Raw genomic sequence first — 22,907 nt, forward strand, 5'->3', positions numbered from 1 at the left:
TGTAGTTACTTTCAGGCTTCGCCTCTTTCTCAAACCATACACGTCCTCTAAGTGTCCCCATGTGACTTATTCATTGGCCACATTCCATCCTCCACACCATTTTCCCTCACGTCCAATGTTTCGACTCCCGAACACGATGGACATCTTGCGATTAATGTTACGTTTCATTACGCTGCCCCTGCAAAACGGGGGTGCTACTGCTTGCTCGATCAGCCAGCCCCGATCAGCGGGGCCCTTATACGGCCAAAGTACGGCCTGGCGACAAACAAGAGATTTAAACTGTAACAATTTCACTCCACTTACACACCGAGCCGGTATACACGCCTGCCACGATCATATTACAATAGCAACCCGCCCGGGAACACCCGAGCCCGCCAAGCGGAATCGCGGACAGTCGCGCAGCGTACAAGGATCCGCGCAAGGAAACAAAGCACCGCGTTCGATTTTTGTTTTGCATCGCTTCCTTCATTCGTTCGTTGCGGAGCTTGGAGTCGTGTTGCCTGTGCCTGTCCCTGGTGTAAGGGGTGGACCGCAGACACATCTTGATCGAATATCACCAAACAGTCCTCAGCGCTGCGTTCTGCGGTGAAATATTTGCCTGAAGTAAGGGAAAGGGGGAAAGAAAGTGTATCGCTTTTGAGGTAAGTTCCGATGGAGCATCGAGACGGGGAGACGATCGAGGGCATAAATATGCAGTCCAAACGGCAAAGGGCTCATTGCGTCGTCTTCGTTTAGCGACAGTGAGAAGCAACCTAAGGTGAGAAGAAGCGCATGTTTGCAGTGATCGCGGTGGCGGGTTACGACGATGGCGTGTATCGATCGCGTTCTTCGTCCTGAAGTTTGTGTGGACGAGGTTACATTTCTGTTTCTCACCGTCTCTCGTCTGCATTTTTTGCAGCGCTTCCACCGCGCGTTTTATGTAAATTGCGATCACTATGCGACAATCGGCATTCGGCGAGTGAAGGCGACATTCGGACTCGGAAGCCGAGCTGTTGAAATGGTGGTGTTTTCCCCCTCTCCTTTCTTGTTGAATTTGACCGTCCCCACTTGGCTAGGGGAAAGGGCAGGAGGGGGGTTTGGGTTTTGCTCGCATTTTAGGTATTATGTTTCAGAATGTGGAGCCACCCGATTCGGTGCGATCGATGCGATCGGGAAAGCCAATCGGCAGAAATTGAAGGCAATGGAGGGAATGGTGGCGGACATTTTGTGGAATATTTGTATGTTACCGCAGTTCGCTGAAAGCGTAGTTGTGCGATTCGGGTTGCTAGGTTCTCAACTGTCAGCAGCCTTTTTACTGTCGTGTCGTCGGCAGGGGATGGGAATGGTATCGCATCAGGCTGAAGATAAATCGCAGAATACTGATATCCAGTGTGGAGAGACCACGTCGATGCCGTGGAAGTTGAGGTAAGTGTATAATAATGTGTTTTGATATCCTGGAGGCCTCTAGTTATTAATATTGAGCAATGATCCATAGCAATAATCCAATCAAATCTAAAATGTATAAACGAAGATGAAAACCTTATGGACGTATCAGTTAGTTACGTTAACTTTATTCATGAGAAGATAGATGTTATTCATGGATAACTTTATTGTTACAGACACGCTGAGGAGGCTTTCAAACCACAATACTTCTTGATAAGACTTTTTTCATGATCAGTCTAAGAAGTTCAAGATCACTCTAGCATCCTCTTCTGCATTCAGTATCTTCTAGCATACTTCTTAATCATGGAAGCGCCTTGCTGATAAAGATGACAATGTATCAATATTCGTCTTTGGTCAGTAGTGTTTGGCTTTTACTTTAATAGTAGGAACGTTACTTAAATCTTACATATTTAAGGGCTTTCGCAGAAATGATCTGAATTAAGCCTATTTTTTTCAAATTTATACTCCAAGTTTTCAACATAAACACTGACCACATTTGTGTTTCTCGTGGTTGTAGTTCGTCCTCGGCTTTGACGAGTATTTGCAGCTCCGTTCTACTGAACTGAGTGTTCGGAACAGTAAGAACGACGTTCACGCTGTTCTGAAATCTAGCATAACAGAATTCGAGCTGAGGTTTTCCAATCAATGGATCAATCGTTTTATTAATGGTTATGGTACACTGATGAATATCAATGTACAGCATGTCCATGACTTATTCCAGTCTTTTGGGCTTCAAGAGATACGAACAATAACAGAGAGTTAGAGCGAAGCCGGTCTCGTAGTACAGTCGTCAACTCGTACGACTTAACAACATGCCCGTCATGGGTTCAATCCCCAAATAGACCGCGCCGCCATACGTAGGACTGACTATCCTGCTATGGGGGGGAATCAATTAGTCACTGAAAGCCAAGCCCACAAGTGGGTACAGGCAGGCCTTGACCGACAACGGTTGTTGAGCCATAGAAGAAGAAGAAGAAGAGCGAAATTTGACCGTGGAATTTCCCTAAATGAACAAGGATCTAGAGCAACACGTGGAAGGATTTAGTAGGTGACTATATTCACTGACTTGGTAATATTCAGTTAACAGGGTGCGTCTCGTAGTCGATTGGGGACGTTTTTCAACAAACATTTTAGTCCTTAGCATCCTCAATCAATCAATCAATCAATATTTTAATTTTACTAGCGTATGCAATATCAAGAATAAAAACACTTTTATAATCTCTTAACAACATTCAAATGTATGTATTCCTGTGTACCGATCAAACTACTATTTGTTCAGACTAGATCCTGTCCAGACCGATGTCTTGACAAGAAGAAATGAATAATATGTTGAAATGGAGCTTACAATCCACTTCCTAGGAGGATCTAGAAGCTTTCAATAAATACTTTTCATTTAACAAGTTTGAATTATTAAGGATATCTTTCATGTTTTACCAATAGAAGGTAGCATCCTTGCAAAAAACTGCTCGTCATTTTGAAATTTTTTGTTAAAATTATTAACGTTATTTATGATAATGTATTAATTATCAGAAAAAATATAATCAAAAATTGAAGTGAAGAAGCTCATCGTATAGTGAAACAGCTGCTAACGACTAACCGTTGCATTCAGCCAATTTTCCCTGTTTGCAAGTTTTTGCTCGAGCTTCTTTTACATAAACAGCTTTCGGCTAGCCCCGTCAATTGAGCTGTTTGAAATGAACCACCGTTTTGCTCAATGTTTGCACTGCGCTAATGCTGTGCTGAAGAATGCTAGCTAGCCAGCAGTGTGTAGTGTAAAGTCAGGCATAACCACGAAAAATATGAAGACATTTTTATGCGCAATAAGCGATGCGAGCTTCCTTTGAGAGCGAGAGCGCTAACACAATCTCACGCGCGAAAGCTGTGTGCGAAGAAAGGTCAGAGAAAGGTTCGCCTCATCGACAGGCGCGGACAGATCATGCCGCCAATGCCGTTCCAGTGTATTGCTTCCCTATTTACAATCCGAGACACACACACACACACTGCAATAGGATTGGATCGGATTCGGGTGCTCCGGTGTTGTGTGTGCGATGGTGGTCTAATAAACCCATTTGTGCAGCTGGGAGCGTTCCGACGCGCGTTCGTCATAACCATAACACGGCATCATGGCAATGCATGGCAAGGAGGAGCATCACAGAGCGCTTTTCCCGGTACGGTTAGCGCACAGCTAATCCATTGCAGTGTGGCTGTGTGTCCGGGACCGGGACGGTTGCGGAAGTAAACAAATCGTTTACGGGAGGATGGTGCTATGCTGGAGAGGACTGAGGATGGTTCTTCATTTCGTTTCCTCCATTCGCAACTATTGTCTTTGTTCGTTTGCACCCATTTTCAGCCATTGCTTGTGGCGGGGGCCATCGTTTGCCAGATCAGGGTGCGGAATTTCATTCCCCACAATACATCCCAACCCGCGTGCTTCATAAAAATGGCCACGGACCATGGCGTTCTCCCCACTCACAAAAGGAGCAGCATCAGCTTCTTAATGTGCGTATCGTGAGGATTGTCTGTTTTGATTAAGACTGCACTCCGTACGGGGCCCGGAGCGCCGTTGAGCGTCTGCATTGCGGGCGGCGTTACTACTGAAGCTGCTGGTATTGGCCATACGCCGAAGCCTTGCAGGGGCCTTGGACGGTGTGTCTTAAGCTGTAAAATCTGTTTACCCCATGCTCTACTCCGGCCGGCTGTGCTGCGGTTGTTCCTCCTCGTCCAAGATATTGATGACACATCCACAACACAAGCGTCATTAACATCGTCATCCACGGTAATGTAGGCGCAAGCGGCTGTGTCCACCCCGGTCCTGCCCCTATTTATGCAGCTATTATGCATTTGTTGCCCGAGGAATGCATAATAATGCAAATGATAATAAAATGAAATAATAACATAAAGAATTATCTGAGCGTAGGGAAAAGTGGCCGTGTTTTTTTCCCGCTCCCAGTTTTGTCCACGAACTGGTGGAGGGTTTTTTCTCCCTTTCTTTGCTGCTTGGGCGTTCTTCTTTGAACGGAAGGAGGGAAAAAGCACAAGAAATAAAACCGTCCGTGGAAAAAAGGAGTGCATTTGGAAAAATGGCATTGCCTGTTTGTGGAGTGTGCAGATTGTGCAAAGAACAGTGCTAAAAGTACGTACCAGTGGCAGCCCGGTTTGTGTGTTTGACCATTTACTTTTAATAAAAGTAACTAACTGGGAGCTTTTTGGAGGGCCGCAGCAGAGGAACGGAGCGGCACAGTAGCAGCCATACGCAAAAGATGATGATGTACCGGCAGATAGAGGAGGAAAATATGCATATGCAACCGATTAACAGACGTGAGCCGTCCCGGGGTCGGTCGGTTTGCTAAACACCAGCCCCAAACACACACAAACTGGTGAAAACAATGGAAAATGGAGCGCGCTCGGGGTGGAATATTAACCGTACCCCGCATAGCTTAACAGGGGGTGAAAAGTAAGTAGGAATTTTGTATCGAACTGGGTGATAAGTTCGTGACCGATTCGGCCAGTTGATCTTGATGAGGCGCATACGAACGGAATGGTCTAGTAGGATCGTTGCTTTATGGGGCGCGATGGCGTTCGAGGGCCAAAGCCAGCCGCCCTTCCCACATCCCATTGTTGGCCGGGTTGGGGGTTTTTGCCTTAATTTATGATGACGCTATCTCGTGGACGGTGCAATAATTTTATGCATTATGCATGCAACAACCAGGGAGAAAGATGTAGGAAATGATGCAGCTTGGAAGGTGTAGAAAGCGATCCATGTTTTCATACAATGTGTCCGCAGTTTGATGATCGTGTCTGCCCGGGCAAGCGGTAATGTGACATAGGCTAAGGATTGTTCGATGTAATTGTTGGATTGTGAGAAAAAGAGTTGAAGGTTATGGTGAAATTAATAGTTCTGCAGATGCTTTAAAGTTGATTACAGCATTTTATAAGACAAATAAGATGTGCAAAAATGTATTCCAAAAGATTTCTACACAAAAGTTTTAATAATTTGAAAAATTAATTTGATTTTGAAACATTTGACACATTCAAAGGCCAATCAAGATCATCTACAATTGTTGCGCTAAGTCAGAAGAAGCGTTGATACAAATTTCAGAGTAAAATTCTTCTCCATTTAATTTAAATGTTCTTCTACCAGTCATGATCAACCCAATTGATACAAGACACAGTGAGTGTTAGATTATGTTTAGACAAATTCCAACCTTTACCCCGCAATTCCCTACGACCACGCCAGAAGGTCTTTTTTGAGACACTGAGTTGAAATACCAAAGTTGAAATAAACCAAAATAGTGTTAAATTTGCGACATTGCGGAGCGATGGTGCTGGGCTAAACTATGGACAGAGTCATCCTAGACCTAAGTGGTCGAGATGGGGTTGTAAATGTCGATGCGATACTGCAGCATTAAGCAAGCCGACAATGAAAATGCTCTGTCTTTTACGTCTTCTGACAGAAAGAGAAAAAAGACTTAGAAGAAGACACGGCGCAGCTTACGAAGGAAGATCGATAGTGTCATGGTACTACCAGGGAAGTAGACATAAGGCGTACCGAGTAAGCTTGACGTGTATCCCATTAAGCCGACCAATTTGAAGAGGCAATAGTGAGCTCCAGAATACACACAAATAATCGAATAGGAGTGCAAATATTGCCAAAATTGAATTCTATTTTTCTAATTTGCTACAGCTAGTCTTCAACTGTACTTGAAATGAAGTGACCGAATCCGTTGAGTGTCCAAAACAAACCAAAATTCTTGATGTTTACATACGAGACGTACATTCTTCGAAACACAGCTGCGTATTGTTGAACTGCTTTCAATCGCTCTAAAAAACGAGTATTAAAGGAATTTATTCGCTTGAACAGAAACCAAAAACTGTGATCCTCCAAAATACGCTCCGTCTCGTAGTTGATATCTCACTTTGATCTACATTTTGACAATATTACGCCCCTGACAGGGCACCACTAGTTTTTGTTATTCGTCGATCAACGAAAACCACGATCCTCGTGCATTCCTTAAAGAGTTAAAGGCAGAGCACAGAAAGACTTGAATTGTTGTTATTGCTGGTTGTTTGCCACATTCATTTCGTGCCATCAAACGCTTCGTTGGCATTGTAGCGCCCCTCCGTCATTCTCGGTTCGATTGTTTGGGGACCTTAAATGGGATCACTTTTTTTACCAACTTTTGCCCTGTGTCTTTTTGCTCATCGCTTTCACAAAACCACGGAGTGCTGCTTGATTTGATCTTGCCTCCTTTTTTCCGATACAAGCGAAGCTTTGGTCCGCTTTGTGGATTCCCGTAAAATGTGTTTCCATTTGAAAAATGCTATTTGTTGTTTGTTTGTTTGCTTTCAATGCCACCCTGTGGTTGGTGGCTTGCTCTACCGATTGAAGTATCTTGCAGTAGCGATTGCAGTACTGCACAAAATATGCATTCTCGATTGCTTTCGTAGGCTTTTTTTCTTGGTTAAAAGGATCTTGAGCGAGAAGACTGCAAGAAAAATGGCGTTTTTGTGGGAGTGTACGTTTTGATGCGATTTTTTAAACGATTTTAGCTGCAAAATTCAAAATAAATCATTGAAATGTTCAACATCAACTTAAAACCTCGAAGCAATTATAAGCAATAAACTGAAACAAGCAACTAATTTCTTGAGCAAAATCTTACATCAAACAAGCGAACAATGATTCAAACGGTTGAGGAGAAACAGAAGTCAGAAAACAAAACAACAAACACCGACCTAAAAAAGCATTGAAATAAAATTGAAAAAAAAACCCCGATCCCCGAACCGATCAGGGATGTGGCTATAGAATTTTGCGTATTTCCCATGGTAAACCGTTCCGTTCCGTGAGCCCATCAATTTCGCAGACCCAATATCCCACAATCTTTACCTCTCTCTCTCTCTTTCTCTCGAAACCCTTCACGCGGGCATGCTCGTGTCCAATTATTTCGCGTATCCTTGGCGGCTGCTCGCGTAAACCGTGGCAGGAACGTCATTCTCACTCAGTTACCTTCGCTTCCTTTGCTTATTTATGTGCATGCACTAAACCCCACAAGCAGGGCAGCTGATAGCAGCGGTCATTGAAGGCAAGGGAGAAAAAGTCGTTGCGTAAACCTCCGATCTTAATATGACGAAAAGGTGGTTCCGAGTGGCGAGTGGCAAGTCAATGTGCAGCAAAAGCAGCAGCAGCAGCAGCAGTAATCGCAGCGAACGGTAGTGAATATGTGTGTAAGATTGAAAATTAAAAACAATAAAAAAGTGCTTCGATATCAAAGGAATGCGGTATTAATTTAATTTAATTATTCTCCATTGCCTTGTAGTTGTTTTGGGTATGCTCGTGTGTGTGTATCTGTCTGTTTGATAGGAAGGAGAGCCTCTGTTTTTTTGTGCGCGCTAGTGTGTATGCTAGCGCGCTGTAGTTATTTCTGGAACTCGCTGTTCCTCGTGTTGCAGCAGTCTCTGCAGAAGTGCAGAAAATGTGCAAAACATCGCAGGACCGATCGATCGCTCCGGCACCGAGGACAAAGCCCCAAACGGTTGGGTTGAAATCCTTCATGCGTAAAAGATTCACGCCAGATCGGTTATCGAACGCTCGTTACGCGCGCCGTCCTCGGACGATGACGTGAAGTGCTCTGGTGAGCAGCGTACATACTAAAAACAGCTCACCCAATACCCCGCGCTCAATGATAAATTATCTGCCCATTCGCGATAGAGCACAGACAGCAGCGGTGGAAGGGACGGAAAACATGGTTTGCATTTATGTTGAAATGTTTTCTTTGTTGTCGCATTATGTTATGTGCTGCGCATCCGTCGCTTGGTGTGGAGTGCGTCCCGGTGGCTTGAGCTGTAGCAGGTACACGTGAAATTCTTCCTTAGAACGCAAGAAGCGTAAGAGCGTACAGCAATACACAATAGCAAATGGTACAGTGTAATCTATCCTGTTTGGTGCCTTAAGGTGCCTAGGCGTGATTTGCCTTATATGGCAGGCGAGTGAGCCAGGCAGCTCTCCCCAACAGCTTCCCTAACTTGTGGCAACAGTTAGTGGCACGCGTTAGCACACAATACATTGAATTCAATGCTAATACACATGATTCATAGCGCGGGAAAAGGAAAACTGGGGGAAAAACAGCAAAGAATGTACCAGCTGATAATGTTAATGTATTTAAATCCCATCTGTATGCATCTGCCCGTCCGTCCGCCGGGGTAGCCTTGTTTGAAGATATTGATGAGATAATCCAACCCGCTGCTCTGTGGTATAGTTCTCGTACCGGTTCGATCCAGAAGTGTGCTGCACACAAATTAATTGATGCCTACGGTACTGTGGGCAAAATTCCCTTGCGAATGTGGTAATTTATTAATCAAAGAATCTAAGAAATACTAAAAAAACAACCCTCACAATCACAAACAACAACCATCCGTCATCGTCCGGCGTGTATGCCCGGTACTGCTGGATGTTGTGGGCTAAATTAGCGTTTAATTATCGAGAGAAAGACGAACAAAATTCGACTTACCTACGCAACTGGGCGAGTGATTTTCCCCGGTAGTCGCAGCCGGGCTCGCTGCAGGCAAAGTTCCGGTCGCTCGTGTGGGACACCAGATGGCGGCGGGCATCGGTCGCGGAACGGGCGAGATAGTGGCAGCCTTCGTGCTGGCAGGCAAACTCCCTGACGGATCGCTGGTCGTGATGGACCCGGCTGTGCTGCAGCATAATGTGGCTGGAAAGGAGATGTGATGAGGGGAATTCGAAGGAACATATTACATTAGATTAGTTTGATGATTAGTTAGCTGGGTTCAATCAATCATGATGGATTTTGGCGGGAGTTGAACCGTTTGCAAGCAAATCCGCTTCCAGTACAAGTGTGTGGGATTAATTTAAGAAACAAAAAGGCTGTGGATGGTTTGTATGTGTCGCAATTACAGGTGACAGGAACATCAAGCAGGATTGTGCCCACAATACGTCACATAAAAACACTCAATTGATAGCAATTGTGTTAATTAGCTTCTTCAGATATTCATGTAAGAATTGTGGCAGGATAGTATTGTCTGATGCAAGCAATTGAATTGTTATAAAAGGGAAGAACTTGGATTGATCGCCAGTCAGATCGCAATAAAGGAACGTCGTTTTGGAACAGAAGACATCTGGTGTTCCCTTATTCGGTCCACCTTCCCTACGCCCTCAGTCAGTTTTGGTCATCGTCATACGGTTGTATAGTCCAATATTGTTCGCCGTCCACCTGTGGTTATACATTTCCATCTCTCTCCCATCACTTTTACATTAATACAAAAACATCTCTTTATAAAAAGAAATATTGCTCTTTGCAGGACTGGAAAGTAATGGCAATTTACAAGCAGTTACAAATGAGTTGGTTGAAAGTGTCGAATAAGTGACCAGATGTTGCAGTTACTTTTAATCTTGATTGTCCTGTCGCCAGAAGTATAGCGACTGTCGCATATAGCAAGGAATAAGGCTGTTTTCTAGTTTCAGGTAAGATTTTAAGGACCTTTGAACTAGAGGTGGAACGAATGAACGAGAACTAGTCAATTCGTTCAGCTAATACATATGAATGATGGACCCATGTTCAACAGTTTCTTATAGTATAGTTCATCCAAAAGTAGTGAACATTGTCTGTTTAACCGAACAAACAAAGGACCAAACTGAAAGATTGTACTTATTAGCCAGGTTTTGCGAAAAATGCATATAAATTATAATGTGAGGTCGAGTGGATACGAATATAGTTGACCTTAAAAGATGTTGATTTAGTGGAAAGAAGCTTACCGATTACTTCTCTGCACTTCCTGCTTCTCTATTATAACCTAATTATACCTAATTACTATAACCTCTACCAATCGAAAATACAAATTTAACGTTTGGAAGCTTCCCAGATTTCTCGAACGGCAGTTCAAAGTTAAACGCAATTCTATGAGGAAAAAATATGGAAAAAATTAGGGTAGTTAACTGGTTAAATTGAACTACATGAATTAAATAAGACCATAAGTATCTTAAAATTTTCAAATTGTTTGAAGTCATATCGTTTAGACAGTCTATTAGTCGTCTAGTAATGTTTGTACTGTACTGTATCTTCCAAAGTGCATTAGATTGTAGTACAAAACTATTAAATCTAGACAAAAATCTAGAAAGTAAATCTATACTTCCACTTCCCTTCAACGTTCTTCATTCACTTCAAAGCCAAATCCTAACTACGAATGTGGAAAGGAACTTTATTTCACAAGAAGCAAGTTGCTTCCGTTTCCACCATCGACTGCAATATTTTGCAGTGCAGATTTTCGTCCCCTTTCTCTCTGTCCCTCTCTCTCTCGCTCTCTCCGGTAATACTACACCGAACAAAGAAAGCGGTCAGCGTCGAGCTGATTTCCTCTCGCATGCAAAACTCAAACTTACGACTATCGTGCACTAAAAACCATTCATCCCAAAAGCGGAATGCAATTATCATATATATCTATAAGCCGGCATTGGCTGGCAGCTAAAGGCACACGAAACGAACGTACGGACGGAACCCTATCTCCCGTCAGACTCCGTTGCCTCAGCGGGAGCCCTTCGCCCTTCCCATCGCGGAATCATCAAAAAGACTATCGCAGCAGTAGTAGTAGCAGTAGACGATCGCTTCCTTGCTTTGCATGATGTGACATTTTACGTTCGAAATGCAAATGACATCTCGGAGATCCGTTCGGCTTCGTTCGTTTGAGTTGCGTTTGCGAGATAGATATATATACATATTTTTTGTACCCTACCAACCGCTCCACTTCGAGAGCACTTCCTTCGGACTCCTCCTCAAGGACATGCAGAATGTCCATCGCTCCCCCCTCCCCCCAGGGACGGCACATCTCTGTTAGGTTTCATTTCCTTTGTTGTCGTTGCTTTTCTCCCTGCAGCCGCTTTTTTTTGCTCTTACTCAAAATGGATGATGCGATAAATTTTTATGTTTAGTGTGTGCGGTGCATTTCCGCCGTCGCTGGGACCCGCACTGAATGTGCAGTGTGTGTGTGCTTGAGCGCCTGTGTGTCAAGTGTTCGATGGCCAATTTGCATTCCGTTTCCCTCTGTACGGGCGCATCTTGACGCGCTGTGAAGAGTGCTGTGGTGAAGTGAACTTGGTCATGCATTGCTCATGCTTGATGAGCGAACGAGCCAGCCATTCCCTTGGACTGCTGATTGGCTGATGCATCGGAATCGGAGCTCGGACCCGCTTCAGCAGAGGAAGCGTTTCGTCACCGTGGTCTGCGTCTTCGGGTGCAGGATCTCTCGCGTGAAATGATCCTTGCACAGTTTTTTTCTTCCCCCACCAATCTCCACATCCACATCGAGGGGCATCAGCTGCTGCATCAGCAAAGAAGGAGCAGATATCGAAACTTGCGCAAAAGAATGCGGATGCAATTTTAGGGCAAAAGTTTCAGAACGGCTTCTCCCTGAAGCAGAGAGCTTGGGGGAGGGTTTTTCTTTGCGCTTTTGTTTTCGTCTTCTTCTTGCGTGGAGTTATTTCGATGGTAAAACTCATCAACTGCAGTGGAACTTTGAGCAGAAGTGTTTTCGTCTCAGCGGAAAACGGATTCGGAGTGGAGAGTGTGTTTTTTTTCCTTTCTTTTCTTCCTTCTCTGCTACTAACTGTGCTGCACTGCCGTGTGCATGCATTGCCGTTGAAGTAGGAAGCTAGTGGATAGTGTCCTTTGCTGGTGACGATATCGCCTTTTTGCATGGAAGGTTCCTTTTTTTGCCACTCACACGCTCACAATACTTTACGACGATGGACTATTTGGCACTCGGTGTCCATCGAGTGACGGTTAATGGCAAGCGATTACTTTGAATGGAGGAAACATTTTACCAATAGCAAGTAGCTGCCGTTGTAACGCAAAAAAAGCGTGCACAAATTGTAATTCGAGATGCATCGGGCGCGATCAAAATGCATAATTTTCACTTCGTAGCAGCAAATGGCTGCTCATTCCATTTAAGGCACAAAATGCAACACTTCCCATGCACCATGCACCACACAAACGAAGAGTTTGTCCACAATCAATTACGCGCAAGTGTGTGTGTGTGGCGCTGCTACGCTAATTTGCTGGGCTATTTGTGTGTGTGTGTGTGTGTGTGTGTGTGTGTGTGTGTGTGTGTGTGTGTGTGTGTGTGTGTGTGTGTGTGTGTGTGTGTGTGTGTGTGTGTGTGTGTGTGTGTGTGTGTGCCGGCTAGCTTAGTTTGACCGTACGGTACCGGCCGTCTTGAGCAAAACACTTAGCAAATTGCCAAGCTCACAAGCGAGCAGCTTGCATTAGGTATTCATCGTGAGGTTTTGCGAAAGCGATGCCCGCCAACGGTGTAAAGACTCGCAGGGCCAAAAAACCATAAGATATGGTTCGTATCTTCGCGCTGAATGTGAAATTCAGCGCCCACGGAAAGGTGTGAGTTTTTGCCGCCTTGTTGCTCCGGGAGGAGCGCGGCAGCACCAACCAAAATGTGTCTTCATATGCGCGCGGGAGGCAAAAGTTGGCGTGAAAGATGGTGCACAGCGGAAATGGAACGTTTTAAAATTCAAAAGACAATAGAAGACACCCGTAATTAACCGGGGCCCGGCAAAAGGGGAAACTGCCGCTGTGCCACTAAGAAGGATGAAAAGTCGTAAGAAAATCGTACGTGAAGAAGTACCGCCGATATGAACTCCCGTAACCTGAGCACATTTGTAGTGTGGCTGAGCACACAACAAACAAAAGTAACACTTCTTCTACCGGCTAGGAGCTCGGGGCGGGGCGCCCATTAACTCATCTCAACTTGTGCTGGCGAAGGCGGTGTGGCGGTGGCATTTTACGATTTTCATTTCCATTAATCCTTGCGAGCAGCCGCTTCCACGTGTGTTTGTTTTTCATATTTATGGCACTTCGTGTGGTTTGCGCATCCTCCACATCCTTGCAGGATATCCACATCCACACGCAGCTAAACGTCTCGGAGCTGCGATGCTTATGAAACTTAATTTTTCCTTACCTTAGCTCTTACAAAACAAGAAGGGAAGAGAGAGGCAGAGAAACGGAGAGGCACGCTTGAAATACGAAATGAATCCGCTGAGTAAACTGGCTGGCGGCGTGAATGACTAAGAGACGGCGTAAGTTTGTGTCTTATGAAATTAGCCTTTATCTGTAAAAATTATGATAGAACGATTTTGGGACAAATATTTTACACCTCCACCAAACAAAAGGTGTAGTATGCAAATATAACATTTCCTCCCAGTCAAACTGGGCAGGAAAGAGGGTGCTCATGCTCCCGAGAAAGCGCGGAATGTTCGCCAACATTCTCACGAAACGGGGCAAATACGGGTAACAAGCGCATTATAAATCCATGTACCGGCAAGGTGTTTCATTATTCCCGGTAGCATATATGGTAGGCTCGTGTGGCAGCGGGGGGTTTGGCTAAAAATATGAAAATGTTATGAGCCATGGTACTCCGAAGACACATGACTCGCGAAGCGGATAACATGAACGCCTTTATTTAATATTCTCTGATGAAAAAATAAGAAAAGCAAATCGCTTGAATCTGAGATTGCATACTTCATTGAAGATTTTGTTTTCATTATTTAAGAAGAAATATTCACAATATCTTTAAAAATACAAAAATGTGTCAAAGCAATTTATAGATAAATCTTAACAATAATTATTTGTATAAAATAAAAACAAATTTGTTGTTTATTAATTCAAAGTATTTCAAAGATGTTGTAGACATTATTCAGATGATTTGTTAGGAACGTTAAGAGACACGTTGATATCCGAATTTGAGGTATTTCTATTAGACCTATCTGAATAAACCAAACATTTATTGTACTACTTTCATAGAAAATAAGAGGAGATAATACAAACATAGAAAAAATGTCTCATCTTATGACATTACTAAGCTATAAACTAAACGCTTTGACAAGCTTCAGTAATTACAAAAAAAAAGATAAATAAAGTGATACTGACAATAGCACAGCACTTGAACAGTGATTTTGTATCATTAAACGTAAACAACACTTTAGTATGTAGCATTTAGATGAGAAACACGCAAGTAGATTCAAGACTTTGATGTAGCAAAATAATGACTAAAATCATGAAATTGGTAAGATTCCCATTCAATTTGCAATGGCTCCTTTCATTTGAAAAGTTTAATCTGAATTGCAAACAAATTGTTACATTAATTCATCAAGAAGATATAAATCCATATCTTAATTCATCAAGAAGAAATAGACACTATTTTATTCCTTAAGATTCCTTTATTAAGAATTCGAATTGACAATGAAAAGCACATAAATTACGATGTAAATCATTTGTAATAAAACACTAACATATATTTTGCTTTCTTGCAAAAATCTTTTACAAAGGACAGACTTTCCTTTGATAAGAAGTCATTGGCTAACAACAAAACAAATGAGACATCTTCATGTCAAAATCACTTGCGCTGTTAATAACAGACCCAAACACAGACAAAGATAACATTCAAACTCAATACTGCATTTACTGATGTCTACAGCCATTGCCAGTGTACCGAAGCAGTAGAAGCAAAAGCAACACCAGCAACAATGAAACGTTTCACAACACTTACTGTGCGCTTAATCAAACGTTATCTCAGCACTAGGAAACAGCAGTGGAGCAAACCATCATGCTGGGGTGTGTCTTAAATCAACCTCACGTTGTCAAACTCAGACATCAATAGCGATCGTTTCACCATAAAATCCACCAACATAAAACCCACAACCATCCACAGCCGTACGACCAAGAACCGTGAGGTGTTGCCGCTCACAATGTGATGCCATTTTTTTGGCAAGGTATCGATAAGAATGATTTGTTTCCCACTGAATGGAACACACAAACACACACTTTTCCATGGATCATCTAACCAAGCGCCAATCACTCGGAAATGCGCACCACAGCCGCAAGATATCGAGCCCGCTCACCACTCAACTCACTCACCTTCCGAGCGTGGTAAATACTTCCGTGCACACTTCATTACCACATCCGGCGTGGAAAATGGGGGACTCGGTACCATCAAGTGAAGCCTGGGCTGGATGGTGTGTTTCCGGATCGTTGCCGTTTTACCGTAGCCGTCGACAGCAGTTTGAGCGTGGAGACAAAGTCAAGGATATGTGTGTTGCACGGGTCTGACAGACGGTGCAGCAATGTTTTGGGATGCGATGCGTTTTCGGTGGTAGTTTGGGGGCTCTCGCTACGGTTGCCAGCATATCGGGAAGATTTATAAAGGCAGTTTGTGTGCGATGATGGGAGCGAAACACTTCGCCTTTTACAGTGTGATCGGCACGGTTTGAGATGGGATCGTCATTCAGCAAGTCGCCCCTACACCTTCCACCGCTGGTCCCAACAACGATCCACAGTGGATTGTCGTTTATAAATCGTTTTTCGATAAAGCTCAAACTCTCCTGTGTGGGAAAGCGGTGCGGGATGATATGTGAAGTGGAATTTATGGTCTCATCGCACATCAGACCTTCAGCCAGCACATATCGTCAGAAAAGGTGGAAACGAGCCGGTCCGTTTTTTCCCCCCTTACTCTGTTCGGCTGGGACTTTACACCGAAGGAACACCACATCTCACCGCTTCAAGCGTCCAAGGAAACGTCAAACGATTTCGGACATGGTCATGGAATGCACGTTAAAATACTTGTGCACTTCCGATCCCCCCCTGGATGACGTTTTTTTTTCTGCAGGGCGGGAGTTTCGACCTGACTGCGGTCACATTTTTCACACCCTTCTGCCGGGGCGCGGAGTGAAGAAATCCATTCCGCCCGGAAAGCCAGGCCTAAAGCCGGGCTGAATCCTTGACCACCGCACCGAACTGGCAGGATGTTTCGACGCGCCCAGGACCGTAAATCATGTAAACGGTTGGACGTTGCACGGGCAGATAAAAGTATTCAATCGTTCCCGAGGCCGCCGACAAAGTGCGCCATAAACTACAAAATGCAGTCTTGGTCACCGGGCACCGGGCGGTTCATAAAATAGCGATTGTCCCCTGTACGCAAGCAGCGCACCAGGTGCAATGGGGGGAAGTCTGGGATGAAGCTAGAATACCAAAGCTAGGTTTGGATTTCTCGTTCGCATTTTTCGTAGGATTTTCGTACGAGTCTTAGTGTGCGATCCTTTTGACTTTACAGCTTGTAGAAGCGTAAAAGTGTCCGGTTTAGTGTAGTTTTTTGTTTGTGTGTACGCTGTTTGTTTGTTTGCAAGAGCAAAAGATACGACTAAAAAGCGAATGCTCATGTCCAGGGAAGAAAATATATTATTATCACCTGCGGAAGAAAGGACCAGGCAAACGGCCAAGACAACCCTCCCGATGACCTCTTGCGCCGAAAAGAGGTGGATTTGGAGGGCGAAATATTTATAGACATTTATGTGCTGGTCAACCGAAATAAGGAATATTTTTTCGCCTATCAAAACGGTACGACAGCAAACCGTAGCAGCTGGAGTGCCGTTTTCATGCCATTGCGGCCTTATAGCTAGTGCTGAAGTACTTTCGCAAAACCATCCCGTTGTCTACAAGAATTCAACGTGGCTCCAAAAAGGTAGATAAAGTAACTTGAGAGCTCAAATGAAGTTAGAGTGCGCTATAAAACAAGCCGACCGTAAGTGTTCGATGCAAAAGGCAATTCGGAAAGAGTCTCGTGCATCTCCAAAGACACAAGTTGTGAAGTTTTATTTTTTCATGAGTTTTGAATGCATGATCCAAAAAAAAAGAAATTAGAAAACCGGGGCAAAAAATAAACACGGCAATACTGGAATGCGTGCGTCGGGATGGAAGAAATTAAAAGTAATGGTTATGGCAATGATTCGACTGTATTTGGTAAGCTTGGTACTTTATTTTTGTCCGAATTTTACCCATTATCAGGTTGCACTCGGAACTCTCGGGGAGTCATCAAATGACCAATCAAGCGGTGTGATGTGTTGGAAGGAATGTTGCTACCATAACCATTTTCTAGATAGACTTTTATTTACACGACAAACATATTCCACGGCTAGAAAGAAGTGCGCAGGTTGCATGCCATTCAGATCCGTTTTCTAACCATTTCTGGATGAAAAGTTCAAAATAAAAAAATAAACGTGGTGATACGAAAGGAGCCAAAAATCGGCACGGATTCCCACTTGTACACGGCAAATGAGAGTTTATAGCCGAGAATGTGGTCGGCGAATCCTTGGCAGACGCGGTCATTTTGCTATTTAATCCATTTGGATTGAAGGGAAGCTGCCTGGCTGCTCGGTTGACCGAAACGTTTGCCAACCCCACATACCGAAACACCTTAGCACCGTGCAGCGGAAAGCGTAAGGATAATAATATAAAAAAACCACGACCAAACGGGCAAAAATACCCCAAAAAGTATGCAGTTGAATCCGATGTGTCCGATCACGGATGGATTCTTGCATTCCGTGGATGACTTTTCTCGCCAGCTCCGACTCCGGCTCCTGGCAGGACGGAAGGCAACAGAAAGACGCACGGAAACGATTTACGAAACCGACGGCCACGTATGGCTGACCAAACCCCGGTAAGCCCGTTCACCTGGATAATGGGTCTTGGAATCATTTTTGGTCCGTTTCTGGCGGTTTACTGTGCCGGGATAAAAAGGTGACAGGAGATGTTCGGCGTCAATGGGATTATATGGCAAATGGACCCCCCTGTAGTCGGGAAAATAAAACAAAGTACCGAGTTTCGGTTACGACTACGACGGCGGTAGGACACATTTGACAATAGAAAGCGGCCAAAGGGTTTGACCAAAACCTCCGTGCTACGAAACAACAGTTTGCAAATGCGTTGCAAAGGCACATTTTCCCCCTGAATGGTGGGAAAAAAGTTTTTCCTGGTCGTTTTTGTGGATGGGATGATCATTTGTTGGGCCCGGTTGCTGGCGGAAAGATGTTACTGAATCTCGGTACATGGCGGGAAAATTTCTGACTGTAGAGGTCGTTGGTTTGTCTGAGGTTAGGAGACACAGCGGTACTAGAGCGATAGTAAAGTGTTTTATTTTCCGCATAGATGTCCATTGCGAGCCCGGAAGCAAATAGCATGCCTACAACTTGTTTATTGCCACGGCCTGTAATTATATAGAAAAGAATTTCCCGAAACTAGAGAGAACAGTATGGCGTGTTGAAAAAAAGTGTATGTAAAAACAATGAGACGACAAACATTACACGTCGGGGTGGAAAAAAAAGTAAAAAAGCAAACAAAGGCTAGGAAGTCCTGTAGTTTCATTTCCTGTTGCTAGTGGTAGATAATCGTTGTAGCATCATGTATTACAACACTTTCAATTTATTTACGACTTTTAGATGTTGTGTACTACATCTCTTTTTTTATGCGATAACTAAAATAGAGTTAGAAAATATTACATTTTACAAATAACAAAAACAATAAATTTATATTTTAATCGCTTAACTGACTAAATACAATAAAAAAACCATAAAATATCAAATACTAGAAGAAATAATTATATAAGTAGTAAAAACAGAAAAAAATAGCTAAACATATATATTTTTAAAAATAAGCCAGAAACGTGGTTTCCAAAAAAGAATATAATATATAAAAAATTAACAGTAATAATATATTTAACAAAAATAATCTAAACTGTCAATATTACAATAAAAACTGCAAAAAGACATAAACATTAAAAAAAAACAAAAAAATCGAGCAATAACCCATAAAATAAAAACAAATATAAACGTTAGCAACGTGCATTTCAAATAGATTCATTCAAACTAAATAATTCAATTGAAATCTTACAATCAAATCAAATATTATAATATTTTTTTCTTCTAATAGCTACAAATTGCATCTGTTTGATTAATTAACTGAATGTAAATGCAAAAATGTATAATACTGCATAAAAGTAATAATATATGTAGTAAAAATAACATACCAAATAGGTGCATACGAATGAATATTTAAAAGAAGTATAAAATATGTTTAAATGGAGATGAATAGTAACTATAAATAGTAAACACTCAGAATATACTTAACTACTGTTAAGAATAACAACGAAAAGATGAAAAGAACTTTAAACATAAAAAGATACAAAACACAAATCAAAACAGATCGAGCAACAAATAATAATCGATCGAATAAAACAGTTATCACTGCACTGAACATTCAATTCAAATCGAAAAAAAAACAATAATGAATAGTACCATTATTATCTACCATTTTTATGCCACTATTTTCTGCATGATTTGCCACCCGTGTTCGAACGCTTTACTCGTGTTTCCCAGTAACCGTAACGCGAAAAGCAATACCTTACCCGCGAACGACATACAAAACTGTTTTCCACACATTTGCTCCTCTCATTACGAAAAGCTCCTATTGTCGTTGCACTTCCCGGGTTTGTATTTTTTGTTGTTGTTGCTTTGTTCCTGGTCGTTGTTTCTTTTCTGCCCCTGCCCACACGAGAGTCTACAATTTTCCCGCAAACAAATAAAATGAAAATCTTCATAATTTATTTGCTATTTAGATTTATACTTATGCTTAATGGGGTAGTCGGCGCGGGTCAACACCGAACGGTCGAGGATTGTTTCGGCACCGGACCGGAAGGTCTGATACATACGGAAATACAAACGGAAAGCTGTTAGCACACACACACGTACCCATGCACTCGCGGTAAAGACCTTTGCAGAAAGAAAGCATCGGGGAAGTGCTGCTGATGCCCGTGGTCAACTGAGCACGGACGGCCGGGCCAAAGGGGCTACCGTTTGGTCGAGGGCTAAGAACTCTCCATTATTACGAGGCTGTGCTGTGGAAATAATTTTAATCTTTCCCTACATGTGTTCCCGGATGTTGCGACCGGAATCCGAGATGCCGGACAGTGCAACCTGGTACGTGGGCAGGTGTGTGTGTATGTGTGTGTGTGAAGTGCCCATTACGGGACAAAAGTATATTTGTAGTATTTCGCCCGGTCGTAATGTAAACGAGCATCGGTATTTAGATGAATTGGCATTGTAGCGGTTTCTGCGGATCTGTCCCTTCGGTTGGGTTGGTTGTTCCGTTTGCAAAAACCCCGACCGGGCTCCTTTGCCATGTCTTCGCGCTGCCGGTACAGAGGCGCAGCCGGGGGCATTTTCCTCACACGGCTAGGCCACGGTGTCCACGCGTTTCGGATCGCATAGGTGAATGTTTTTGGGTAGTGCGCCTGCATTACCCGGCGACGCTTCCGGACGGTGGTGTTTTACTCATAAATTACACGAAATGTTTCCAGGGACTTAAGCTCATTTCCTACCATTATTTGGTGTTGTCCCGTTTTTTCTTGTCGTTGTTGGCTGCCCTGTAACGGAAGGCCAAACGGGGTTTCCAAAGTTTGGGCGCAGGTTAGCAGAGTGAAATCATCAAAACTCAATCGAATTATCCCTTTTCGGTAACGTGGCCTAGGCCGTGGCGAGATTACACTTCGACAATGTAGCCCAGCACAGGAGGAAACAAACGGTGTTATATATTTCTTTTTTGGACCCCGGGCAAAAGCGAGTGGTGTATGAATATGTAATTAAATCTTCCGATCGTTATTGAGCCGGCACCGGTGCCGAGGTTGTAAATTGGCTTGCGGGGTTACTGCGAGGGTTGCGTGAAGGGTGAATATCATCTAGCGTTCCATATGTTGCCAGAAATTTATGCACACCAGGTTTGCGTTGTCAGTGTGGTAGGATTTGGGGAGAAGTGGTCATAAGTTAAGTGCTTTAAACGCTAAAAAGATGTAACAAAACTGTCAGGCTCTATGGGTTGTACACACAATTCTTAAAGCTCAATTTAAGCTGTGATAAAAATGAGGAAAATAGTAGTTTGAAATTACTATCTTATTATAGCAAAATGTACTCAGAAGCACAAATGAAGAGAGCAGACTGCAACATTAAAGTATTAAATGTTATTATTTTATTACCTATTATTAATCATTCAGTTTTACTCTTTTTTGTAGTTTTCAATATCTTGTCAAGCATTGCTTTCGGTCTCTGAGGTATAAATTAACATGTTTTCTAATTATTAGCATATTTTGTGAAAAATATGGCGTTCCTTAATTGCTTTTTTAAATTAATAAATGAAAATTTCTAATTATTCTTCGAGGCTTAACGCCAAAATTCAATACTGGACATCATTGCCTTATTCAATTTTGCCTGTAAAAGCTGTCAACATCTTGTACCATAACAGTACACCATATTTTTAAAAGGTTTAAAATCGTACAAGAAACATTCAGCATATAAGAAAAGTTAATAAATATGATCTAAGAGAAATCATAATCTTCATATAATATTTGTTTAAATTAAGATTATACTTTCAAAAAGTAATTTCACGTACATTACATGCCAATTGAAGGACCAACACATAGAGCTAACCTTAACAATGTATTGGTGCCATTTTCTCTCTTAAACTAATAGCATATTAGCGCAACGTGTATGGGAAGATGCAATGCATTTCCCACGATCGCTCGGCACGACGAGTCCGCCGCCCACCCGCACGTATGCTGTGGGCTGGCTAAAATACAATTATGGCACATTTTGATGGACCCCGGGCTTCCAACGCTGGGCCGACGCCTAGCCGCCGACTGAATTAACGAACAGGCAGGATTAGCCCGCTGGGCGCGATGGGCGAAGTGCCCAGTAAATCTTAAAACTAACCATATTGACAACGGTACAAGGACTTCTAAATATATGTGTTGGGACCGTGTATATTACCGGGGGCTTGTCATATTAATACCGTACCACATCCACTGCCGACTGTGGGCAACGTGACCGACACAGCACGGGGACGACCCGGAGTATCGCATCTGTTACGATGTTATGGTTACGGTGCGCTCGTTCCAATCCCCCCTTCCACACACACACAGAAACGGGCGGGTGGCAAGTTTATGTCGTCGAGGTGCGTACCCCGACTGTGCTGCTCTGCACAAAAATGATCCGTCCACGAAGTTTCGTCCTGGAGCGCGTCGCAAATGCCAGACCGGTGATGGTGGCCAGTTTAACGGCATGGTGGTGGCTATGTTTATGCGCCAACTGGGCCACCATTGTGTCCGTAGCACGGAGAGGGAGTTATTTGTCCCAGCTCCGTAACATCGCACCAATTAAGAAGAGGACCGTGTGATGAACTTCGTGCTACACGGCTTGGCGTACGGTCGTCAGCGTTTGCGGTGCCAGTGTCACAAAATGACAGGACATTCGCGCATAGTTGTGCTACCCATCTGCTCTTGCCCAGCCGCTCGCTGTACGGTAGGTGTGAGTGTTGGGCGGTGTTCAACTTCGAAGCGGACGACCTCGAACGACCCAACGGGAGCTGAGTGCCAGTTGGGTAGTCGGGTGATGGTGGTAGTTGTTGGAAATTTATCTACAGCTAAGCCGGTACCAGTTACGCACACGAGCTCGTTAAGCGGTGATGTGTTTTTAGCAGTGGTTTATAGCGTTTAGGCTACGTAGAGTATGCGTATATGTGATTTAAATGAATTAGTTATATTAAGTAAATGAAGATAAAGAAAACTCATAAAACCAAGCAGCAACATTG

The 22,907-nt window shown here is 43.3% G+C and overlaps 1 protein-coding gene across 1 annotated transcript in view; it reads right to left on the reverse strand.

Moving 5' to 3' along the window:
• The window catches only part of LOC120904139 (zinc finger protein 236), a 68,766-nt gene that overhangs the window by 2,843 nt on the left and 43,016 nt on the right, over positions 1-22,907 (reverse strand). The window contains exon 6 of the mRNA XM_040313933.1: positions 8,928-9,131. Coding sequence (XP_040169867.1) covers positions 8,928-9,131 — 204 coding nt within the window. The remainder of the gene's footprint in view (positions 1-8,927; positions 9,132-22,907) is intronic.

This window comes from Anopheles arabiensis, chromosome 3 (assembly GCF_016920715.1).
Source record: "Anopheles arabiensis isolate DONGOLA chromosome 3, AaraD3, whole genome shotgun sequence".
NCBI classification, from domain to species: Eukaryota; Metazoa; Arthropoda; class Insecta; order Diptera; family Culicidae; genus Anopheles; species Anopheles arabiensis.